We start from the raw sequence: 21,129 nt of genomic DNA, 5'->3' as shown, positions 1-21,129 counted from the left end.
ATTAAAGTGCTAACATTCTATATTCTTGACAAAAGTGAGGGACTCCTGAATGTTATTTTACTGAATTGGAGTTGTTGAAAGTCCTTCTCTTGGAGTAGGCTGAAGTAAGTAAGCATTGAGGTGATAATGCTGATATGAAATCAGCTGGTTAGAAAATAGGAAAAGAAGTATGGATTTTTTTTAGACATGTAGCACATAATGTGGCTTAAAGGGCTACAAATAGTATGAGAAATTCTTACCTAAATCCAGTATCCTCATTCCACATCGATTTTCTCAGACTATCCATCCTCCATGTCAATTAACAATGTTTTTTTGATTTTCCATTTAAGTGTATGACAGTGTATTGATAAAGAGCTGCAGGAAGCTATTTGCAGACTTATCACATATTTTAAAATAATATATTTGTGCTCCTGTTGGTAGGAAGATCCTTTAAATGACATTTAATTTTCCTTTTTATTTTTTTCCTCTTCCTTGTGTCAGTAGTTGCACCTCCCAGCATGATTTTTTCCTGGCTTATAATCATTTTATTGTGAGTTAAAAATAAGGAAAATATGTTTAAAAATATATATTATTTTATATAAATATGTTACTCAGTATACCATATAAATGGTTTCATTCAACGGTATTTAATGAAAACATATTTTAAAATAAATGTTACTGGAAATTAGACTGAATGTTGAGGCTAATGTTTTAAAACAGTCAAATCTGCCATGAACTACACACTTTTCACAGATGTCAGTGTATAATTTAAACAAATGGCCAGAAATGGCTTCAAGAGCTCATTTGTCTTCTCCAGCATCAAGTTTCCCAGTATCCGCACATTCTGTGAGTGAGGTAGTACACATACGCATGAACATTATAGTTCTTTATTAGAACCATGTGGTCCTCACAGGGCATAGTTATGGAAAGAGGTAGTAGTGATCAGTGGGTTTATGCTGTAATGAGGCTTGTCTTGCGTACCGGATATGAATCTTCTGGGTTATATCAAACGGCTAGGAGATTATACAAATGCAGCATTTTAGTAGTGTACGGTTCTCTGAGTTATAATGCTGGTACACCTCTTTCAGAACATTACTATGTGGGGAACCTGTATTGGCTAATGTTTGAATGTTTACATAAGTTCTGCTTACGAAACAAAAAAAACAGTGGACCCTCTTTTGGGTGCAGCAACACTCTCCCACTTTTACCACCAGAACCAGCATATGCAAAGTTGATAAACACTTCCTAGTTACTTCATAAGCTCTGATAGCCTCAATTTTCCACATTGGAACCCGAACTAAGCAAAATTTGCTTGAATACATCATAGCAACTTAAGCTCCTGCGCTGTCTTGCGATAAAGGGAAAGAGAAACAATGAACTATATATACTAGATATGGTGCATTTTTCTCTCTCCAGGTCTGGCACACTTTTGGCTGCCATCCACCAATTGGCACTCACTCCCTTTTACCAGAGTGCAGGGGTGTCCACAACGTCTAAAGTGCAGATTTTGTACCAGTATAAAACATGTCCTTTAAGACATTTGCCACTTTGTATATGTGTTGTACAATGTAGCACAAATGCAAAACTGGAAAACGAAGGAAACGTTTTGCCTTATTACGGCTGCCTCAAGCAGGCGTAAGGTTTTGGCTCAAATCCCCATCTATGAATGCTAGATAGAATTTTGCATCAAAATCCATGGAAGCCCCCATGTACCACCCCCTTAATATGAAGTAGCACATAGCAAACGTTGCTTTACTTTGGGGAATTTTCCAATGCAAATCTAGGTTTGCATTCAATACTAAATCCCACGTCAACTCTTCTCACCAGGTTTGTAATGTAAACCGGGCGCACAGCGTTAGTAGATCTGGGCCTGAACTACTTTTCTCATTTTACTCTTAAAAACAATTTGGTAAACTGACCACTGTGACAACCTTTCCTAGATGCTTTTTCACTAGCTAAGCAAAGCTTATATAGATAAATGAATGACACTCTCACATTTTGTGTAATTCTCTCTGGGATAAATTGTATTTCCCCTATGACGTTACAAGCAATTAAAACATCTACAATAGAGCTGTCATTGTTAATCTTTTTAGACAAACCGAGTCTCTCCTGAAAGATCTATTTTTGTAAGTTTCCAAATGTTTCAACTACTTCTGTCCATAATCAGTTGATCTCGCATAACCTCGTCCTGGAATGCTCCAACCTGACAAGTGATAGCAGCCCACTCATCAATGGTCACCTTGCATCCCTTCCTATCACCTTAGCTGTCTACACAGACCTGCCGTGTACACATGGAAGGAGAAGTTATGGGTGCCCCAGACTTCAGATAACATGTACCCTTCTTCTCCTGATACCTTCAACCGCATCACACTCCTTCTGACCTTTAAAGTATGCGATCTCTGATTGTCATCCTATAGCCTGTGAAAACAACCACATCTGTTGTGTATTTGAAATAACCCTACCTGCCTCGCCCAACACCTTTCTAGAGTTGCCAAACCCTTTCTGCCCTTTAATAATGTAAAACGACCTGGTGTCTATAGACCATGCCTGACGTGCTGAGGCTGACCCTTAGAGCGTGCGCTGCATGCACTCCTAGTAGCAACCGCTGCGCGTGCCTGCAGGTCATAGAATAATGGAGCTGCTGCTGCTGAGAAGGGTCCCTTGTCTCCTGCTCTGATTGGTGTAAACCTATGTGGAGGTGGTAGCTACCACCTTCCCTTTTCTTCCCATGAGTCTGTAAAAACTGAGGACGGCAGCTTCAGCCTTTCTCTCAGGTACCCCAGGTGTGCTGAGACCTGGTGAGCTATGGAAAAGAGGCTGCAGGCCCTCCTTCTTCCTAAGCACAGGGATATCCAGTGTCCTCTGTTGCAATGTCACAGCAGTGCACTAAGGCCTTTAGTTTTCACTCTTGGTTACCACTGGAAGATAGGGAATGGACTCTTTATGCTTTTAATCAGCCACTGCTCGAGAGTGTACAAAAGGGAGGGAACTCTACATTTGTGATGTCGTCAGGGGAGCTAGTCCCATAAGGTGCTGGTCACACCAGAAGATGGCCATCACACCACCACGCACCTTTCAACCTTTAGTGAATCCTGACTAAATGAATCATCCCATATTCCTCTTAAACACTGTTTAATGTGTAGCCAGTCTATCTGTCTGCTTTACAACTCAGATCAATAATTTGTGATTATGGCATCAACATTGTGGATCAATGCTCGTAGAGATAAATTGTTAAGCTGAGTACAGTAAATAAAATTAGAAAGTTGCCAATGGATGATGAATCTGTTCTTTCGTTGCTATGAATGACTGGAGCTCAGTTAACCTTCTTACGGCCTGTGATGCAGATGTTATTAATAGGTTCTCCTCGCTCACAGCACTATTTGTGTCTTTCCTCCATTCTTTTCTCCAGCCTGTAGAGCTGATGACTTGACCGCTGGTCTCCAACGTCAGCGAAAGCACAATGCGCCCTTCCCTTCTTCGATCTGGAGATTTGTAGGTCGCTCATGTCTATAAGGCGGAAGCATGGCTCATGGAATTCCCTCACAAGGCAAAGTTACCATTTCAGTGGATGAATACAGCTCCAACCCGACACAGGCATTTACCCACTACAACATTAACCAGAGCCGGTTCCAGCCTCCGCATGTGCACATGTAAGTACCGCCAAGTCATGGCAATATTTAAGAAAACATCTATTTAAATTCAGCCAATATCGTCTCTTTGTAAAATGTGGTAAATTGTTAAAAAACAATTGAAGCATATGATATTCACAGTTAACGATGACTCACACTTCAATAATAGTAAAAGAGGGAGATTTGATTTTCAGGTAATAGAGTGAAATTTTTGTGGGATTTGATTCTTCTAAAAAAATTTAAATAAAATCTTTCATTCCACAAAGCTGAAAATTCCATAGAAATGTCTGAATGCAATTGTGGTTAGTCAGGAAATAACAAAGATATTTTTTTAGAACATACTGCACCTTCATCTGCAACTTCTTTTACTTCAGAGATTTTGGAGTAGATTTTGTCTGTAGGGATTTACTGTATTATCTACTATCAGTATATTTTTTCCACCACGATATAGCACTGAGGTCCCTGGCTGATAACCATGTTTATGGAAGATGCAGGACTGTGAATTCAACTGTGTATAGGAGGAGGGGAAAACTCCAGGTTAATCAACTTTAAACCGTTTTAACACTAGACCACAGACACATTTTGGATGGAATTCTTTTAATATTATTCCTCGAATAGTTTTTGTGGCAGCTAGACTGCTGGGAGCCTGTGGGCTAAATTGAATGTCAGGCTCGGTTCTTAATGGTCAAATAAGCCTCTGTTTGACAAGAAATTAGGGATTTCTAAGGTTCTGACCAAATGCAATCTCAAACTGTGTATTGTACAAAATGTAAGTGCTATGCAAAATCCTTGTAGACGGACAGCGATTGTAGAGGTCTTACTTATTACTTTGGTTGAGCAATTTCCCTCCCAAAGGTTGTCTGGTAAATGAGAAGAAAATAAATCAAATAATTTGTGATGTCCATTGAAATAAAAGCAAATCTAATCAAAATGCACCAGCATGTATGTCTGAGAAAATGCGGATGCTAATTTAAATCATCTTATTCAGTCAGTGCATTTAATAAAGGGGTTGGCACCCTTCTTTCTATCGCCGTTGACTGGACCGGGGAACAGCCTCCTTTTATTAAGGATTTTTTCAACTCCAATGTGCTCTATTACCAGTGTTTGAAAGCAGTCTTGGCGACATAAAAATGCATATTGCATAGAACCTGTGTAAAGGCGTGTAGGGCATAAGTTCCAATATTGAACATCCTGAAGAAGGTTGACACCATGCTCCTTCATATGCGCCTTGAAAAGCTAAAACTCCCCAATATTTTGTCAGACTTGCGGGTTAATACGATACATTTTTAAACGTAAGCTGAAGTATCTGGTATCTTTTTTCTAAATGTATCCACGCATAAGTATAGCTCAACATGCTGAAGCAAAGGTCTCGCTTTGAATAATCTTCTTGATGTTTGTTTGTGTTCAGCAACCAAATAAACGCCCATTCTTCTGGTGCTGGATCTTTCATTTTTACAGTTTACAGAACTGTATGTAACATTTTTTTCTGGATTTAATATTTAAATTTCCTGTGTTTTTATTATTATTATTATCTGATTCTGAGGAGCAGTTTGCAATAAACTGTTTTTTTTTTTTTTTTTTGGTGTTGCCCTGATCAGCAGACCAGTAGTTTTGGGACTGTGCACTGGCAAAAGAGTAAAGCTGGAAAAGGCATGCACTAATGTTCCTGCATTGCCAAGGCTGCAGCCGCTAATGACTCTGTGACTAGAGATGTCTGAGTGGAGAGGCAGCATGGAGAACAGTAGTGAAGCCTGTACAGTGGTGCAGAGCCTAGAGAGAACCACTGAACACCCAGTGGAATGGGTGCACTCCGGAAAGTCTGCTTCTAGGGGCTGATTGCTTGCTTCTGCAGCTTCCTCAATCGACAGGTGTCTGTAGACACATGCATTGAGGGGGTTGGGGAGGAGAGCAAGGTAGTGGCATGAGCGTCAATTGGGTGACGGCATTGATGGTGCCTGCAGCATATGGAGGCCAGTAACCCAGCACAGCCAACACCACTGTAGCTCTGATCAGGAGTGGGCAGGTCCAAAATTTACTCTCTGAACCCCATGTGAGGTTTGTCTCAGTGACCCAACAGTTTTTCAGGGGCAGGGTGCTTGCCTGGTGCTGATTTTCATCATAGGAGATTGGCTGATAGGCTGCCAGCACTCGGCGCTGCTGCAGCAAGCATTATGTTTTCCAACTGCTTGTGTTTATCGTAGGATAACCCTCTCCAAGTGGGGTTCGAGTGATGGCAAATAGAACCTTCTCCCACTGTGATTCTACTTGCAAAGGGGAGAGGGTGAGCATCTTTTTATGAGCAGTGTAAAAGTTTTATACACACACACACACACAAAAATAAAGGTTAAAGTAACTTTATAGTTCGCTGTATTTGTCAGTGACAAAATTAACGGTTTGAACTAAAAAAAATACAGAAATTCACCAGTTATAGTTAGCATCAATAACTATAACTTGTGCCCCATCATGCTCTGCTTATGACCTCACATATTAGGTCGCTCATGACATGTTCTATGACTTAATTTATGACTCATTAATGACCTCATTGATGACATCATCCAAGCTTCTTTTGTACACAAAGCTCTATAAATGGGTATAGTATTAGATCTCTGACTGTAATTAAAATAGCTCTGAAGAATATGAGGCCCCATTAATGCCAGCACAGAAACGACTACCTTAGGCGTAGAAAGCATGGGTATGTGCCACTTTTCCCCTATACCATACACTTCACGGGTAAATAAATGGGAACCCCTCATTGCATAAAGTGTTTAATATCTATACAACTGTTCAGAGAAAGCCAAGTTCCTAAAAATACTGATCGTCTGTCCCAAAAGGAATGCCCTACTACGGACAGCATTTATCTGTATCAAACCCCTGACAGTCACCGAAACTACATTGAGTAATGCAGTTGATATTAATAGATAAGTGGGTTCTGTAAACACTATTGACTGTATGTAATGAGTTTTCCCTGTACCAGACTGTTTGCAGATGGTGAGACTCTCATGAGAAATACACTGCAGAGTAATAAAAAGTATTAACTAAGAACAGTGTACACTCTATGCAACACATGGCACAAAAGACATGATTCACTTAAAATAAGCAATGCCTCAAGGTGCTAAAGATTATACTACTGCAGCCTTCATACTGTGGTAAAAACTTAACAGATAGCCTATGGTCTGTAGAAAAACAAATGCATGTACATAGTTTCATACTTGGTGGACACAGCCTTCTATGTTAAGTATAAATTGTCATCCTTAGACTATTCTATTAACTCAATGTTGCTTACAATACTTAGTATGTGATGCACATTATCTTTGCCGTGCTGGAAACTTAAATTATTGGACCATAAACACGTGTATGGTACATAATGAGCACCAATCGTCAACTGTTACCTACACATAAAGTTACTCTTCAATATAAAGGATTATAACATGTTCAATACCTCTACACACCATTAGAAGCACATGCATTTCGAAAAACCGTCGCACCCAATAGCTGGACACACGCGATACAGAATTAGGTAGAAAATTAATATGGCAGTTACCCGCCACGAAGCGAACTATAAAACAAACCAGCACACTCGTAAATGAAGTCATAGAACGGGGCATGAGTGATGTACTATGTGAGGTCATAATCAGTGCATGGCTGGGGCACAAGTTATAATTATCTATGCTATAAGGCCACTTTAACCTTTGTTTTTTTTAGGTGAATTTCGACGTTTTTTATTAATCAAAAACAGATCTTTTTTCGCACCTAACTATAACGCTACTTTAACCTTTGGTTTTTCAATGAATATCTAGTTTTTTTATTTTTAACATAAAGTAATATTGTATTACCTTATGTAGAGGTTGGCCACAGGGCTTTACGTTTTTAAAGGGAAGGAAGGCCCAAGTGGCCACCCTCCCTGAGCCTAATTAAGCCCATTAGGCCCTGGGGACCTCTGGCCTTATGTTTATGATTTCCTAAGTGGATGCGGGGGCCTTATTGGACCTGGGCACTCCGAGCCTTATTGGGCTTCTGGGGACTCTACCACCCAGGATAATTTTTAAAAATGTAACTGGAGGGGGGGCGTGTGGTCCCCACTCCCGAGACTTATTCGTCCATGGGAGTTGCAAGGTCTTGTCCCGTACATATAATTTAAAATGGGAGGGGGGCTGCACAGTCTCCTCCCGAGCCTCTTTAGACCCTGGGGACCCCTTCCCCCAGGGCCATATACTTTTTTAGATAATGGAGAGGGGTCCATGCAATCCCCCGGGACCCTGAACACTTAAGGTAGGTGCCCCGGTGGACACACAGGGCACTAAACATTCAGTTGTTGCAGACCACGGGCGAGACATAAGGCCACCGTTGCCCCAACAAACTCCCCTCATGCAGCTGGAGCCAGCATTACTCCCTCCCGGAGGGAGCAACTCCTAATGCTGCTTGCTCTGGGCGGGAGCAATATTTGGATGCGATGGTTGTGACATACGGCATACCACCAAGCTAAATAGGACAATTTAGAAGAATCCTTCCAATTTTTTGATATTTGCTGAAAACATACAGCTATTAACAAATCAACGAGTGGTAGCTGAGATTGACTTGTTTTCCAGTCCAATGTTAAACTACCTAGAAAAATGTTTGTGGGGGAGAGGGGAAGTGTGGTATGAAATGCACTGTTGATTTGGTGCCAGACCTGTTTCCAAAATATAAGAACATGCGGACATGTGAACAACATATGATGTAGATCAGCGTCAGCCTGGGAACATGTCCAGAGAAACGCATACCTAACTATAGCTCCCCAGCGACAACTGCCGATCGGTATTTTATATATATAAATGTAACCCCTTTTCCGCAGTACAGTAAAAGCGTCTAAACCACTCCACAGCCTCAACACACTCTCACTGTCTCTACCATACTGGAGAGCAAGAGGAAGAGATCCATGGAGACTAACCTAAGGATCAGATGCAACAACATTAACGAAGTTGAGTCCCATATATTAAATATAGAGACAGTGAGAGTGTGTTGAGGCTGTGGAGTGATTTAGACGCTTTCACTGTAATATGGACAAGTAGGTCTGTGGACCACATGTCGTCTGAAGCTTTAGTCATCTGCCAGATTGCCCAGGGCTCTTCTTTGTCTCTAACTTTTAAGCTTCTAATTTTATAAACGCACAGATGACTCTCAAGTGATATCTAAGCTGACTTGTACCCTGGAACAAAATCTGCTGGGTAAAACATTTGTATTTGCAGGGTTGGATCATGGATGACTTCGAACCTGCTGAATTTAACTGCCCCAAGGCTTTCTTATGATGACACTTGTTTGAGCCAGTGGATAAACATGTACCACAGGAAGCTTTAGTATAATGCAATCTAAACCTTCTCTGCAGAATGTGTCCATTCTTGTAGGACTCCCACCTTGGCATTATAGGTTGCATGTTGTTTCTCAAATCGACTACTGCCTTGTATTACTGAAATTAGCATTCCAAAAGCTGCAAGGTCCGCAAATGTTTACTGCAATGACTGATATGATGAAAAGTAAGTGTGAACAGGAGGGGGGTGCGAATTCCCAAACTTGTGAGACTTGAAACATGCTCTTTGTCTTCTCAACCGTTGAGAAGCATGCAAAATTTGGGACAAAATGTCATCTTCAGTAGTCACCAGAGGCAATTGGAAAATGTTCCCTACTTCTGATATTTACTTCTAAGGGGAGTGGTGGACTGGTGCAATTTTGCAACACATTCTCGGACCTGCACCTGCCATGCCTCATGCCCCACCACTGTATCCCCTGGATCGTGATCTCCCTCAGGCCTGGAGGGCCGTTGCGGGCCCTGGGCAATCCCCCAGTGCGCCGCAAGGGTGGGGCCGAGTTTGGCGGCCCCTTGGGGCCGATTTTGTTACATGGCCGTTTTTGCAGCATAGCTGCAAAATCGGCCCTGTAACAAAATCGGCGGAGAAGCGGCCCTGGCACAGATCTTGGTCACCCCGCAACACCCCCCCCCCCTCCCACCCCCGGAAGGGGGGGGGGGGGCTGGCGGAGCATTTTGCAAGGGCCGGTTTTCGTTCCCAGTCTGGCCCTGATCTCCCTCACAGCATAAATGATGTCTCCAATAAAAGGATAACCTGTGCTTCACATGCAGGACATCCAGGAACTGTAAAACAACCAATTCGTTTGAGCAGTGTGTGGGTAAACTTCACCATATACTAGTTACCTGACTTCTTACAGCTTCCTTGGGAAAGATATCCTTTTCGGCCATCCGAAGTGAACACGTTATCCCACACTCCAAAACCTATTGTGTTTGCGAGTCTAAGTACTGACTGATTTTAAGGCTTTGCCAATTCTATACTAAAATATGTATGATCAAACCCAACAGCCAGAATTCTCAGTTTGGTGTTGGTCATCAGCTATTCAACCTGTGAGTTCAATGGATGCAAGTTGCTAACTAGGATAGTGTGCAATTCTCTACTTGCTACTTGTGAGATGTCAGGAAACAAAAAAATACACTTTGCTTCTCATTCATCTCACGTCTGTGTTTTTGTTTGTACGCACTCAGGTGCTCATTATGGGTTTGTTGAATACCCTGTAGGAAACCTGATTATTAGAAATTGTAAAGTTGCAATTTCTTCCTCTTTCTGATTTATTCCATGCTTCATGAAACTGACCTCTGTGCTGTTTTTGCACATGGTACACAGTTAGTTCCATCAAAATGAAGTCCCTTTTCTGTTTCCAGTGATGGAAGCACTTCGGTTGTGTTGTTTCTAAAGCGTCGCCTCTAGAAGTTGTAGGCAGTGTGCAGAGACTCACATTGCAGAAAGGTATTTTTTAAGATAAATAAAGCATCTGTTTGCCCAGGTTCGGTTTCTCAAATCTCTGGGGGCTACAATTCCACACATTTTGCCACCATAATTGTCTTCAAATGAGATCACGGTTTCCTCGGATGCCTCGCTTTGGATTTAGGTGATTGTCTCCTGACTGAGTCCTGACTCTGGGCTTTTAAGCGTGACTAAGCAGTTTGATTGCCTGACCGGGCAGAAGTTTTTCAATCTGACGGTTTACTTCTGCTCAGACTGTTCATTACTCTGGTCCCTAACCCGTGACATGGGATTGGAGAACTATTTAACAACAGATATGGCTGCGCCGAGAAACGGAAGGTCGTGTCTGACGCTTAAACGAATTGTGCCGAACACGGGCAAGAGTCATTGGGTCTGTAAGGCACCTGTCCCTGCTCAAGTGAAAGGTTGAGGAGGCACCGGGAATCTATGTTACACAGTCAGTCACAATAACTCATTAAAATATGCACCTGTAATATGTACCACCCCCCTTGGCAGTCTCAAATAGAACTTATAAACTAGAATGCACAGTTTAATTTTGAGACCGCCGCCACGAAACGGATGCCATTTCCATCCCTGTCTTTGTCAGATGTGCTTTTTAAAGTCCATAGAAGCTGTGCCTATGCTTGTTCCTTATTTCTGGCATATGTTTCATCGTTTTTATTTTTATTTTTATTTTTATTTTTATCACCTTTCATATTTTCATTGCTCTTGTCCTTTCCGATAGACTGCACCTCTGATACATTAAAGTCCATATTTAGCACACCCTTGGCGTCCCCTTTAGCAGCCATGGAGGAATCATTCATCTTTCCTGAGCACAAACCCTTATCAACATCGCTAGTTCCAAGGGTATTCAAACCTGGGTTAACAGTTGCCTTTAAAGCCGTTTGGCTAGTCTCTTTCTTATCCCCCAGGGTGCTTACCTCCGTTACCCCTACAGCCACCGCAGTAATAGTACCTGTATGTAGTTTCTTAGGCGCCAAAGCGGTCTTCCTGGATCTTGTCTGGCGTGAGGACATCGATTCGTGCCCCACTGCTGTTTCTGTCCGTTCTGCTGATTCCGCTAGTTCTTTTTCCCCAGCGCGTCCCTGCTGCCGTGTTCCTGGAAGAGCTCTCAGGTGTGTACTCTGAGTTGCCGCTCGGAACGCCCAGCTGAACGAAAAAGTAGAAGGCAGTGTAATGCGAGTGTAGCTCGCTGCACGGCTCTGGGAGCGAAGCAGGCTCCTGCCGTACTGCAGCAACTCCCACAACATTGAATCCGCCAACCGGCAACCGCCGACACCAGTCTCCAGCCGATCTTCTTGTTTCACGTGAGTACAGCTTGCCAAAGTTATATATCGCCAGCAAGCAATTTGATCTTCCTTCTCATTCCTCCCCTACTCCGCTCTCAGTACTCCGTCCTCCGTTAAGTCTTTTGTTGAAAATATCTCATTCCTTCGTTCTTTAGTCGTAGTTACAGGGAGCAAACCACACAAGCAGCGTCTTCACACGGCGGCGTTCAGCCCGCCATCTTGACTCCTCCCCTGTCTGCCTGTCAAACGACGCAGCAACACCACAGGAACAAGAACACGCCTTCCGCGCACCAACATTCTCAAGGTAAAATATCTGGAGTGGAACAGGCAAAGATGAATACGCAGGACATTATCCAGGATATTGGGCTAACTACTGAGAGGTCTCATGGTAAGAAAGGATCTGATAAAGTACCTATAGACAAGGGGACTATAAACTCTGCAACTAAGGAAATTAAGGGAACTAGTGAAACAAAGCTGGTTCAGAATAATATCGAGACTGATCTAACCAATAAACCGCCACAGATGTTACAAGATCTAGTGGGAGGCGCCGAGATTTCTGGTATTAGTAGTACCATATGTGAGAATGTTGATAAAAATAAGCCAAAAGAAAGGGAGCAGGAAGGAGAGATTGATCCGAGTCAGGAATCTGGAACTAAGACAGACGAAGATTCAAATGTTGAATATGAGGAACTATCAGAAGAAGAAGATGGGAATAATGAGACTTCTAAATTGATAATTAATAAAACTAATAAAAAATTGGTACCGAAGAAAGCTAAAAGAAAGGTCAAGACGAAGCAAAAACTCCTCCTATTAAAGGTAACAGGTAAAGATATGGTGGAAAATAAAAAAAGTCGCTTAATGGATGATAGTCCGTTGAGAAGGTGGATAGAAGCTAAAGGTGGAGTAAAAAATATGGCCTTAAGACTCTCAGGGGCCAGCCCGGATGAGCTCAATGGGCAACTGAACAAACATCAAGAGGATAAGTTAAGCAACAATACAAGCTTAAATGTGGACAGACCTACTGACCCCCTAACCAATGTTAATGGAAGTGCATTTCCTTTGAATCAAGAGGTCTCAAATAATACGATCTTAGTTTCTGAAGAGGAGAATAATGATTTAAATGTTGGGACACACCTAGAAACACATGCAGAGACCCCTGGAGCTTCCTTTATTTCTATTGATGCTCTAGATATCTCTACACTGCAAATTATATCAAATGAGCTTAAGAAATCAAGTATGGAATTTAATCGTGAGATGTTGGATTCAAATAGTGAGGAGATAAACGTACCCGAGGAAACTATTGTATCTAGTTTGAGAAAAACTCAGATACAATTAGATCAAACTGTTAAGAACTCTGAAAATAATGCAGGAGAAGTAGTGGAACTGGACTCTTCTGTTGCAGGGTCAATAGGCACACAATTAAATCTGCACGAACCAATACCTGGAGGATCTATATTGCAAGTTGGGAACTCCTCTCAGCCAAGTTCCATCCATACTTTCAATTCTATACCACCACAGGGCATATCAATGGAGGCAATTATGCAGACTTTGCTAGAGCAGAGGGCTGAGAGTCAACAACAATACCTCCAATTGAGAGAGGATAACACTAAAATTCAAGGAACTATGAGAGATATCTGCCAAAATCTAGGAGGAATCAGCAAAGAAATAGAAGACATTAAAACACGAATAGTGGAGGTGGAAGAAGATGTTAATCATGCCTCCTCAACTATTAAACTAAATACTTCTAGATTGACCTTACTGGAAACCAAAGTGGAAGATCTGGAAAATAGGGCCCGAAGACAAAATCTTAGATTATTTGGAATACCGGAAGGTATTGAGGGGTCAGACCCGAGAGCTTTTGTGGTCAAACTTTTCCAAAGGGCCTTTGTGGATCTCGCAGATTGGGATTGGGACTCCCAACTCCAAAGGGTACACAGACTACCGTTAGTTCAAAAGAACACAAATAGCAAGTTCCCAAGACCTTTTTTGATTTATTTTGGCAACTTTCTTTTGCGACAAGCAGTTGCACTAAAAGCTAAACCAAATAATCCGGTAACTGTTGATAACTTCACTTTTTTTGTGAAGTCTGATCTAACTAAAGTAACTATGGATAAACGGTGGGAGCTTCGGAAATTAATCGATGCCTTCAAAAATATAGGATGCCTGGCCTATTTACAAGAGCCTGCCCGCCTTAAAGTTATCCGGGATGGACAAGTGGTTTTTTTCACTGATCCTTTAACTGCGGAACAATGCTTGGAAAAATTCTCTTGTGATAATGAAAGAAGAAAGCAAAAAGAAAAAGAGAACTAGTGCTATACCTTTTTTGTTCTTTTCTTTCTTTGTCCTTTTCGTTATTTTCTAATCTCTAATACAAAAGAAGGCAGGTTAGATTCAGGCATATGTATGTACAATCTCTTCTCTTTTTCACTCTCTTTGTTTTCTTCCTCTAATATAGACTGATAGTTTGTGATACTCCGAAATATGAGTTGAATATAGTTACTAAAGGTACTAAAGGTACGATTCAATTTAGGTTTGAGCAACCACTCATGCATGCTTCTTCACAGAGCTGCCACTCCAGCGGCAGCAATGCTAGAGGGGAGCTCCCCCCCTAGAAACAGGGAGCTGCAAGGGAGGGGGTGGGGTTGCCACAAGGGCAAGGGTGGCAACGGAAGTCAGGGGTGGGGGGTGGTGATTAAAAGGAAAAATGTGTTTGCAAGTTTTGACGTTTTATTTTGGTTTAGAGAAGGTGACAATATAATGTTAAGGAAGATTAAAACAAAGAGGAATAGGAGTTTACTATATATGAATTTAATAATTAATAAATGCTTAAGTTAAGAATTTTATGTTGGAATGTAGATGGCCTAAACAATAAAAGTAAAAGGAATCTAGTAAAAGAAGAGATAAAAATGTATAATCCGAACATAGTGCTGTTGTCAGAAACTCATATAAAATATCAGGATAAAAAATGGCTTACACAATTAGGTTATGAATTGGTTATCTGTACTTCGTTGAATGAGACCATAAGGGGGGTTGCTATTTTGAAACAAAGAACACTGCAACTAGATACAATAAAGACTGCGACTGATAATAGAGGCAGATGGGCAATAGCACAGATTCAAGGGGCTGAAGCTAAATTAGTATTCTGTGTGGTTTATGGCCCAAATATTGATAAACCTAAAATTTATGAAGATCTAAGCATAGAATTACTAGAATGGGAAGGGGAAATTATTATTGCCGGAGATTTTAACTGTGTGATGAATTATAAAATGGATTCTACGGGGCCAAGGAATTTTAAAAGAATGCACAAAGTTAGAATGGCGATTCTAGAATTGGCTAGACTAAACAACATTAGAGACATATGGCGGTCTAAACACCCAAAGACGCCAGGTTATACCTATTATTCTGCCCCGCACAGATCATGCTCTAGGATCGACATGATTTGGGCTTCAGAAAATATTTTAGAAAAATGCACGATTGAAATCTGTCCCAAAGTAACATCGGATCACAATCCTCTCCTTATGGAAATTAACATTGACAATCAGAACGTAAAAGCAAGAAAATTTACCTTTCCTAGACACTTATTGAGTGACCCAACATTCATCACATCAATCAAAAATCATATACAAGAGTTTATTACGCTAAATATTAATACAGCGAGTATTAATACTGTATGGGACACTTGCAAGTGTAGTATCAGAGGCTGTGTCCAACAGTATGTATATAGGCTCAATACAGAAAATCGCAATCAGAATAAGGATATGACTTCTAAATTATTAGATTTGGAATCACAACTGGCGGATGCAACACTGCAATCAAAAAACAATATTGATCAGATTAGAACACAACTAGCAGGGATACAAGCTGGACTCAGGAAAAAGCTAAGGGAAAGATATGCGGTTAGACTACATAAATATAAATTAGATCAATATGAAGGGGGCGACCGTATCGGAAAAATATTAGCCTATAAAACAGCGGACAGGAAAGCGAAAACTAGAATAAAGGAAATAATGGGGTCAGATCTTGTGCTATACGGGCAGGAGGATCAAATCTTAACTCAATTTGTTAAATTCTACCAACACCTGTATACCCCAGAGGAGCTACCGAGCCAAATAAATATCGAAAAATATCTTGATCAACATTTGAACTCAACGCAAGAATTTAAACAAGAAACAATCCAACATCTAAACTCAAATATCTCTATGGAGGAGATTAAAATAGCTATTGATCACTTACCCTTAGGTAAGGCAGTTGGGGAAGATTGCATACCAGGGGAGATGTATAAGCTTTGTTATCAAGAGTTGGCTCCTTTATTACAAACAGTTATTAATTCTATTATTGTTTATAAACAAGCTCCTTCTTCATGGAAACTTGCAAAAATCATATTCTTTTTGAAAAAGGGGAAGCCAGAAAAAGAGTGTGGATCGTATCGGCCCATTTCTCTATTAAATTCGGATGTGAAAATCTTTGCTAAAATCTTAGCTAATCGACTAGCGCCCCATATGCCAGATATTGTTAACCCTCAACAGCATGGCTTTGTGATAGGTAGAGACACCACCATGCATGTTAACACTTCTATAACAGTCTTGGATGTAGCTGAAACTACTAACACCCCACTCGGTATGATAATGTTAGATGCGGAAAAGGCATTTGACCGAGTGGGGTGGGATTATTTATGGACAGTATTAAGAAAAATGGGTATAAAAGGTCCATACTTAGACTGGGTTATGTCAATCTATGATGAACCACGGGCGGTGATTAGTTACGGAGGCATGGATTCCAATAACTTTAAGATTTCTAGAGGTACTAGGCAGGGATGCCCCCTTTCACCATTATTATTTGCTTTATCTTTAGAACCTTTTTTAAATGCTTTAAATACCCAAACAAATATAGTACCTGCTCAACATGGGGACACAACCCTTAAATTAACAGCTTTTGCGGATGACATCGCAATATATACACCGGATGTGTGTAAAGCTATGCCAGCAATTATAGAAGAAGCACACAAGTTCGGGGAAATCTCAGGATATAAGTTAAATGTCAACAAAACCCAAATCATACTTAATTATACCCCGGCTGCATGTATTTATAAGACCAGTAAAGAAGCAGTATATTTAGGTATAAAGCTTATAGCTAAAGTGGAGAAAATTGTTGAAATGAATTATGGGGCATTTCTCAAAGAGACAGCTGCAAGTTTTAAAAAATGGCACAAGATACCTCTGAGTCTACTAGGGAGAGTAAACCTGATTAAAATGAAAATTTTACCTAAGTTACTCTACTTGTGTAGAGCTATACCGCTACTGCCAAATAAACTGTTTTTTAAGAAATTAGATGGGATCTGTAGCAGTTTTATTTGGGGGTACAAAAAGGCACGGAGGGCCATTAAATATCTGACATTACCTATCTCTAAAGGGGGACTTACTTTTCCGGATTTTAATTTTTATTTTTTGGCTTCTTTCTTTTTGCGCATTAGGAGTCTATTAAAGAATTCCCCTCCTTTATTTTTTCATCAATATATGTTGGGAACAGATGCCAACCAATTTTTACTACGGGTTCACGACCCTAATTACTTCAAAAGAGTAAAGTTTAAGACGGCTAAGCATGCTATCAGAATTTGGGATAAAATCTTGCACATTAGCAATTCCACATTTTACAACGCTGAGCTTAGACTATGGAACAATCCGGGCCTGCCTGGTATCTTCTCGGATGGTGTGGGAAATCGTTGGATGAGATTAGGTATAAGCACGCTAGGAGACTTGTACGATATTAATGGCTTGATGGATTTCGATAACTTAAAAACTACATATGGGCTCACTGACGATATGTTTTTTAAATATAGACAGATTAGAGATTTTTTTTGGAACAAATTGAAGATAATGGAAGTTGGCCAATCTGAAATTCTTGAAGGTATTTATTCAGGAAAAACTAAATCATTGATTAAATGGGGATATCAATGGCTCATTAAGGTGAAGGAGGAAAACACAACCCAAATTGCAGCTAAATGGTCTCGTAGACTAAACCAAAACATTAATTCAGTTCACATTGGTAATGCCCTATCTCATTTAAATGATATAGTTCATTCCTCTAATTTGAAAATGCAACTCTATAGGACTGTTACGGAGCTATACTATACGCCACAAAGGATATCTAGTTGGTCACAAGGTAACTCCTTGACAGATAAATCCAAGTGTGTTAAATGTGATACTGCTGCGGCTGGGATTGAACATATGTTCTTTTATTGTCCGGCACTCTCAAATTTTTGGAATCGTATATCCTATTATCTTCAATCTTACCAAATTAGTTCAATGGATTTCACGGCACAATGGGTTCTGTTAGATATTCAAGATATGAATTGTCCCAACAAAGATCTTTTAACGATTTTGATAGCATGTGCTAGATTAATCATAGCCAGGGTTTGGATCTCTAAAGAACCCCCCATGGTTGCTGACTGGTTAGCATTGGTATATGAAATTAGAACAATGGAGCTCTCCCTAGCAAAACTTAGAGGCCCTAAAGCTCTCTTGAAAAAAGAAAAGATATGGAGGGGATTTTTCGAGGGTTAAAAGCCATGATTAGGCCAATACTGATATTTTTTTCCTTTCCGCTTTTCTTCTTTCTTTCTTTAGAAGTAATGTGAAGTTTTGATTCAAGAAATACTGTTTTATGTTTATATTCCTCTATGTTTTGAATGAATTTATAATTGTATGTTAACTATGGAACTGATCTACTATGAACTTTGTCACTACTTGCAAACAATAAAAACGCTTAAAACAAAAAAAAAAAAAAAGAAGCTGTGCCTATGCATTGTCTCCTATGCCTGGGTAAGTGTCTTGGATTTGGTTGGTACTGTATTTGTCCTCGGCTGCAGTTGGTGGTCACTCTGAATCAATAAATAGATGAGTACATCCATACCGGGTGCCTGTTACAGAGGATATTGAGGTCACCCGCTCTCTGTGGGGTGCTGCAGGGACCAGATTGCTCTAGACTATAGTTACTGTTCACTTTGAATGAATGCATGAATTAAGGAATGATTCTATATGTCTACTGTGAGCCTAGCCTGTCTGTTACATAGGATACGGAGGTCACACGCCAAGTGATGACAACACAGGGATCACAGAGAATCCTAAAAAAGTATTTATAAAACCTAGTAACATTTAGGAAAAACAGGTTCAGGAATACAGTAAATAGAACGTTACACGCAATTTAATAAGTGGAATTGCAAAGAAACTACAAAATGCAAGAACACAGCACAGTGACGCCTGTACAGGGACTTCCAGAATCAGACAGAAGAAAGTCAAACTGGGCAGAATAAGATGTCCAAGTGTGCAACAGAAAACGAAATGCGAATTTAATAGAAATAACGTGGATGTGTGCTAGAGACACTGTGCAGCAACTGCAAGTGGCGGCTCCTTCTTCAAACAACATCATTAATGACCTGAAGTGCTGGCGGTGAGCCAGAACTCGTAAAATAAAACAGTTTCTGTGAAAACAGACGAGAAGCAAAGGAAAGGATACAAAAAACACCAGGGCAACAAAGATGCCATTCTTCACAGCATCATAGCAGCTGATGGGTTTACATAACTGGTATCGTTTAACACATAATTCCAGTAACCACGAGTCAGATTTGTGTCCTGTCATTTTTTTTTCCTAGTTTGGTTTTTGTTATAATATTTCATATATTTTAAGTGAGCTTCAAATTGGAGTTAGTTGTAAACTGGAATTAATACTTAGATGCGTAGTACCGAAGAGGAAGAAGTCAGCAATGCTGTAGATATGTAAACAAATGTACATACTTTTTTAATAAAAATGCTTGTGACCCGTAGGGTTCGTGCAGTCCTCGTGAATGTGGCTGTATTACATCAGTAGAGTTTACTGGGTAGCTTTGCTCGTGTATTTGAGAAGTGGCGCGTGAACTGCACATTCGTTAGGTGGATATGGACGGTTGCACAGGTTTGTGTTTTTCTGTGCTCCAGGGTGTGATCTCTGTCATCGGAGTGTGTTTCCATCCATGGGCACACATTACTTGGATGGTGGAATGTTGTTCCAGTGAGTTGCAGTTATTTTTTGTGTCTTCTGTTCAGGGCTGGACTGGAAACCAAAACCTTTCGAGGTTTGCAGCCCAAGGCAACCCCCCCCCCCACCGGAAAAGTCTGATGGAATAAATAGCCAGTCCAACATTGGTTCTATTGTGTGTCCGGTTCGTTATACAGAGTCCTCATTAACCTCTTCGATGCTCATGACGGCTCCCGGCCGTCATGAGTCACGGTGGGCGTGTGCTGATGACGGCCGGGAGCCGTCATGACCACACCCACAATTGGAATGTTCAGCACTGCAGCGGAATTCGTGCCGCAGTGATGAGGTTAATGCACTCTGCCTGGACTTTGAGGTATTTTGGGGGTTTCTAGTAGGGGATCTGCCCAACAGGAGCAACCCTGATCCCAGCCTGGGCAGTTACCCTTTCAGATACGTTCACTGAAGTATGGGGGTGAGGCTTGCTGCACCTTTGTCCTGTTGGTTAAGTCAATCAATCACTCAGGGTTGGTAAAGTGCAACTACTCATCTGTGAGGGGCTCAAATCGCTGGGGGGAGGAGGGGCGCCTCCGTTGAGGGCTGGGTTCATCCAAAAAGCCAGGTCTTGAGGTCCCTCCTGAACTGTGGCAGTGTAGTAAGTGGTTTTATACAGTTTTAAATCAGCCACACATTGGAAAAACGGAACCTATCTTGTTACTAGGGCTTGTTTGTAAACCTAATTATTGACTTTCACTTGAAGGTGCTGTTGCACTTGAACCCTGGTTCCGCTCTAACACTGTATTCTACAGGTGCTCCCCTCATGTTCCAATTTAATTGATTAATTCTGTTATGCAGTGGTTCCATACTACTGAAAAATGTTTCTGGTCATCTTAAGAGGAATCCAAAGTGCATTGCACTTGACCAGTTCTAGATACTACTGCGGGCCGTGCTTGTTTTTTGTTGTATTCTCACATGCACTTATATAGTGGTAAAGCACAGCCAGTTTATCCAAGCTGAACAAGCAGCCACACGTCCAGTGGAACTATGAACAAATGTGGATTAATATATTCACGAAAATTCAGTAGGCTGGTAAGTGGGAGAAGATGACGAACAATTCATTGACTATCTTCAAATTTGTACTGCATGCAGTGCTTAATTTGAGATGTGGTTCCTGTTGGTGCCACCAGCATTCGTTTTTGGGGACCAGCACTTATTTCTACTCATCAAACATTTTCAACTGCACAAGAGTGAGAACAACACTCTGATGGGGAAAAAAAAGGAGGAAGAGAAGGAAAAGCCGGCACCAAGGGAGAAAGCAGATCCTGCAAGAGCGAGGTCAAGGTGCGGGGAGTGTCTGGCAGTGGATTAAAGAGGCCTGAGGTCAGAATCGCAACTAGAGCCAAATTTCGGGGGCGGCTG

At 41.0% G+C, this 21,129-nt stretch overlaps 1 protein-coding gene across 1 annotated transcript in view; it reads left to right on the top strand.

Annotated features, from left to right (window-relative positions):
* The window catches only part of MPPED2 (metallophosphoesterase domain containing 2), a 699,046-nt gene that overhangs the window by 46,490 nt on the left and 631,427 nt on the right, over positions 1-21,129 (top strand). The window contains exon 2 of the mRNA XM_086955812.1: positions 3,389-3,629. Within this exon, the coding sequence (XP_086811938.1) occupies positions 3,502-3,629 (128 nt within the window). The 5' untranslated portion in view covers positions 3,389-3,501. The remainder of the gene's footprint in view (positions 1-3,388; positions 3,630-21,129) is intronic.

This window comes from Lissotriton vulgaris, chromosome 2_1 (assembly GCF_964263255.1).
Source record: "Lissotriton vulgaris chromosome 2_1, aLisVul1.2, whole genome shotgun sequence".
In the NCBI taxonomy this organism is placed as follows: Eukaryota; Metazoa; Chordata; class Amphibia; order Caudata; family Salamandridae; genus Lissotriton; species Lissotriton vulgaris.
Note: the sequence above shows the minus strand (reverse complement) of the source record. Positions and strands in the feature narration are given on the sequence as shown.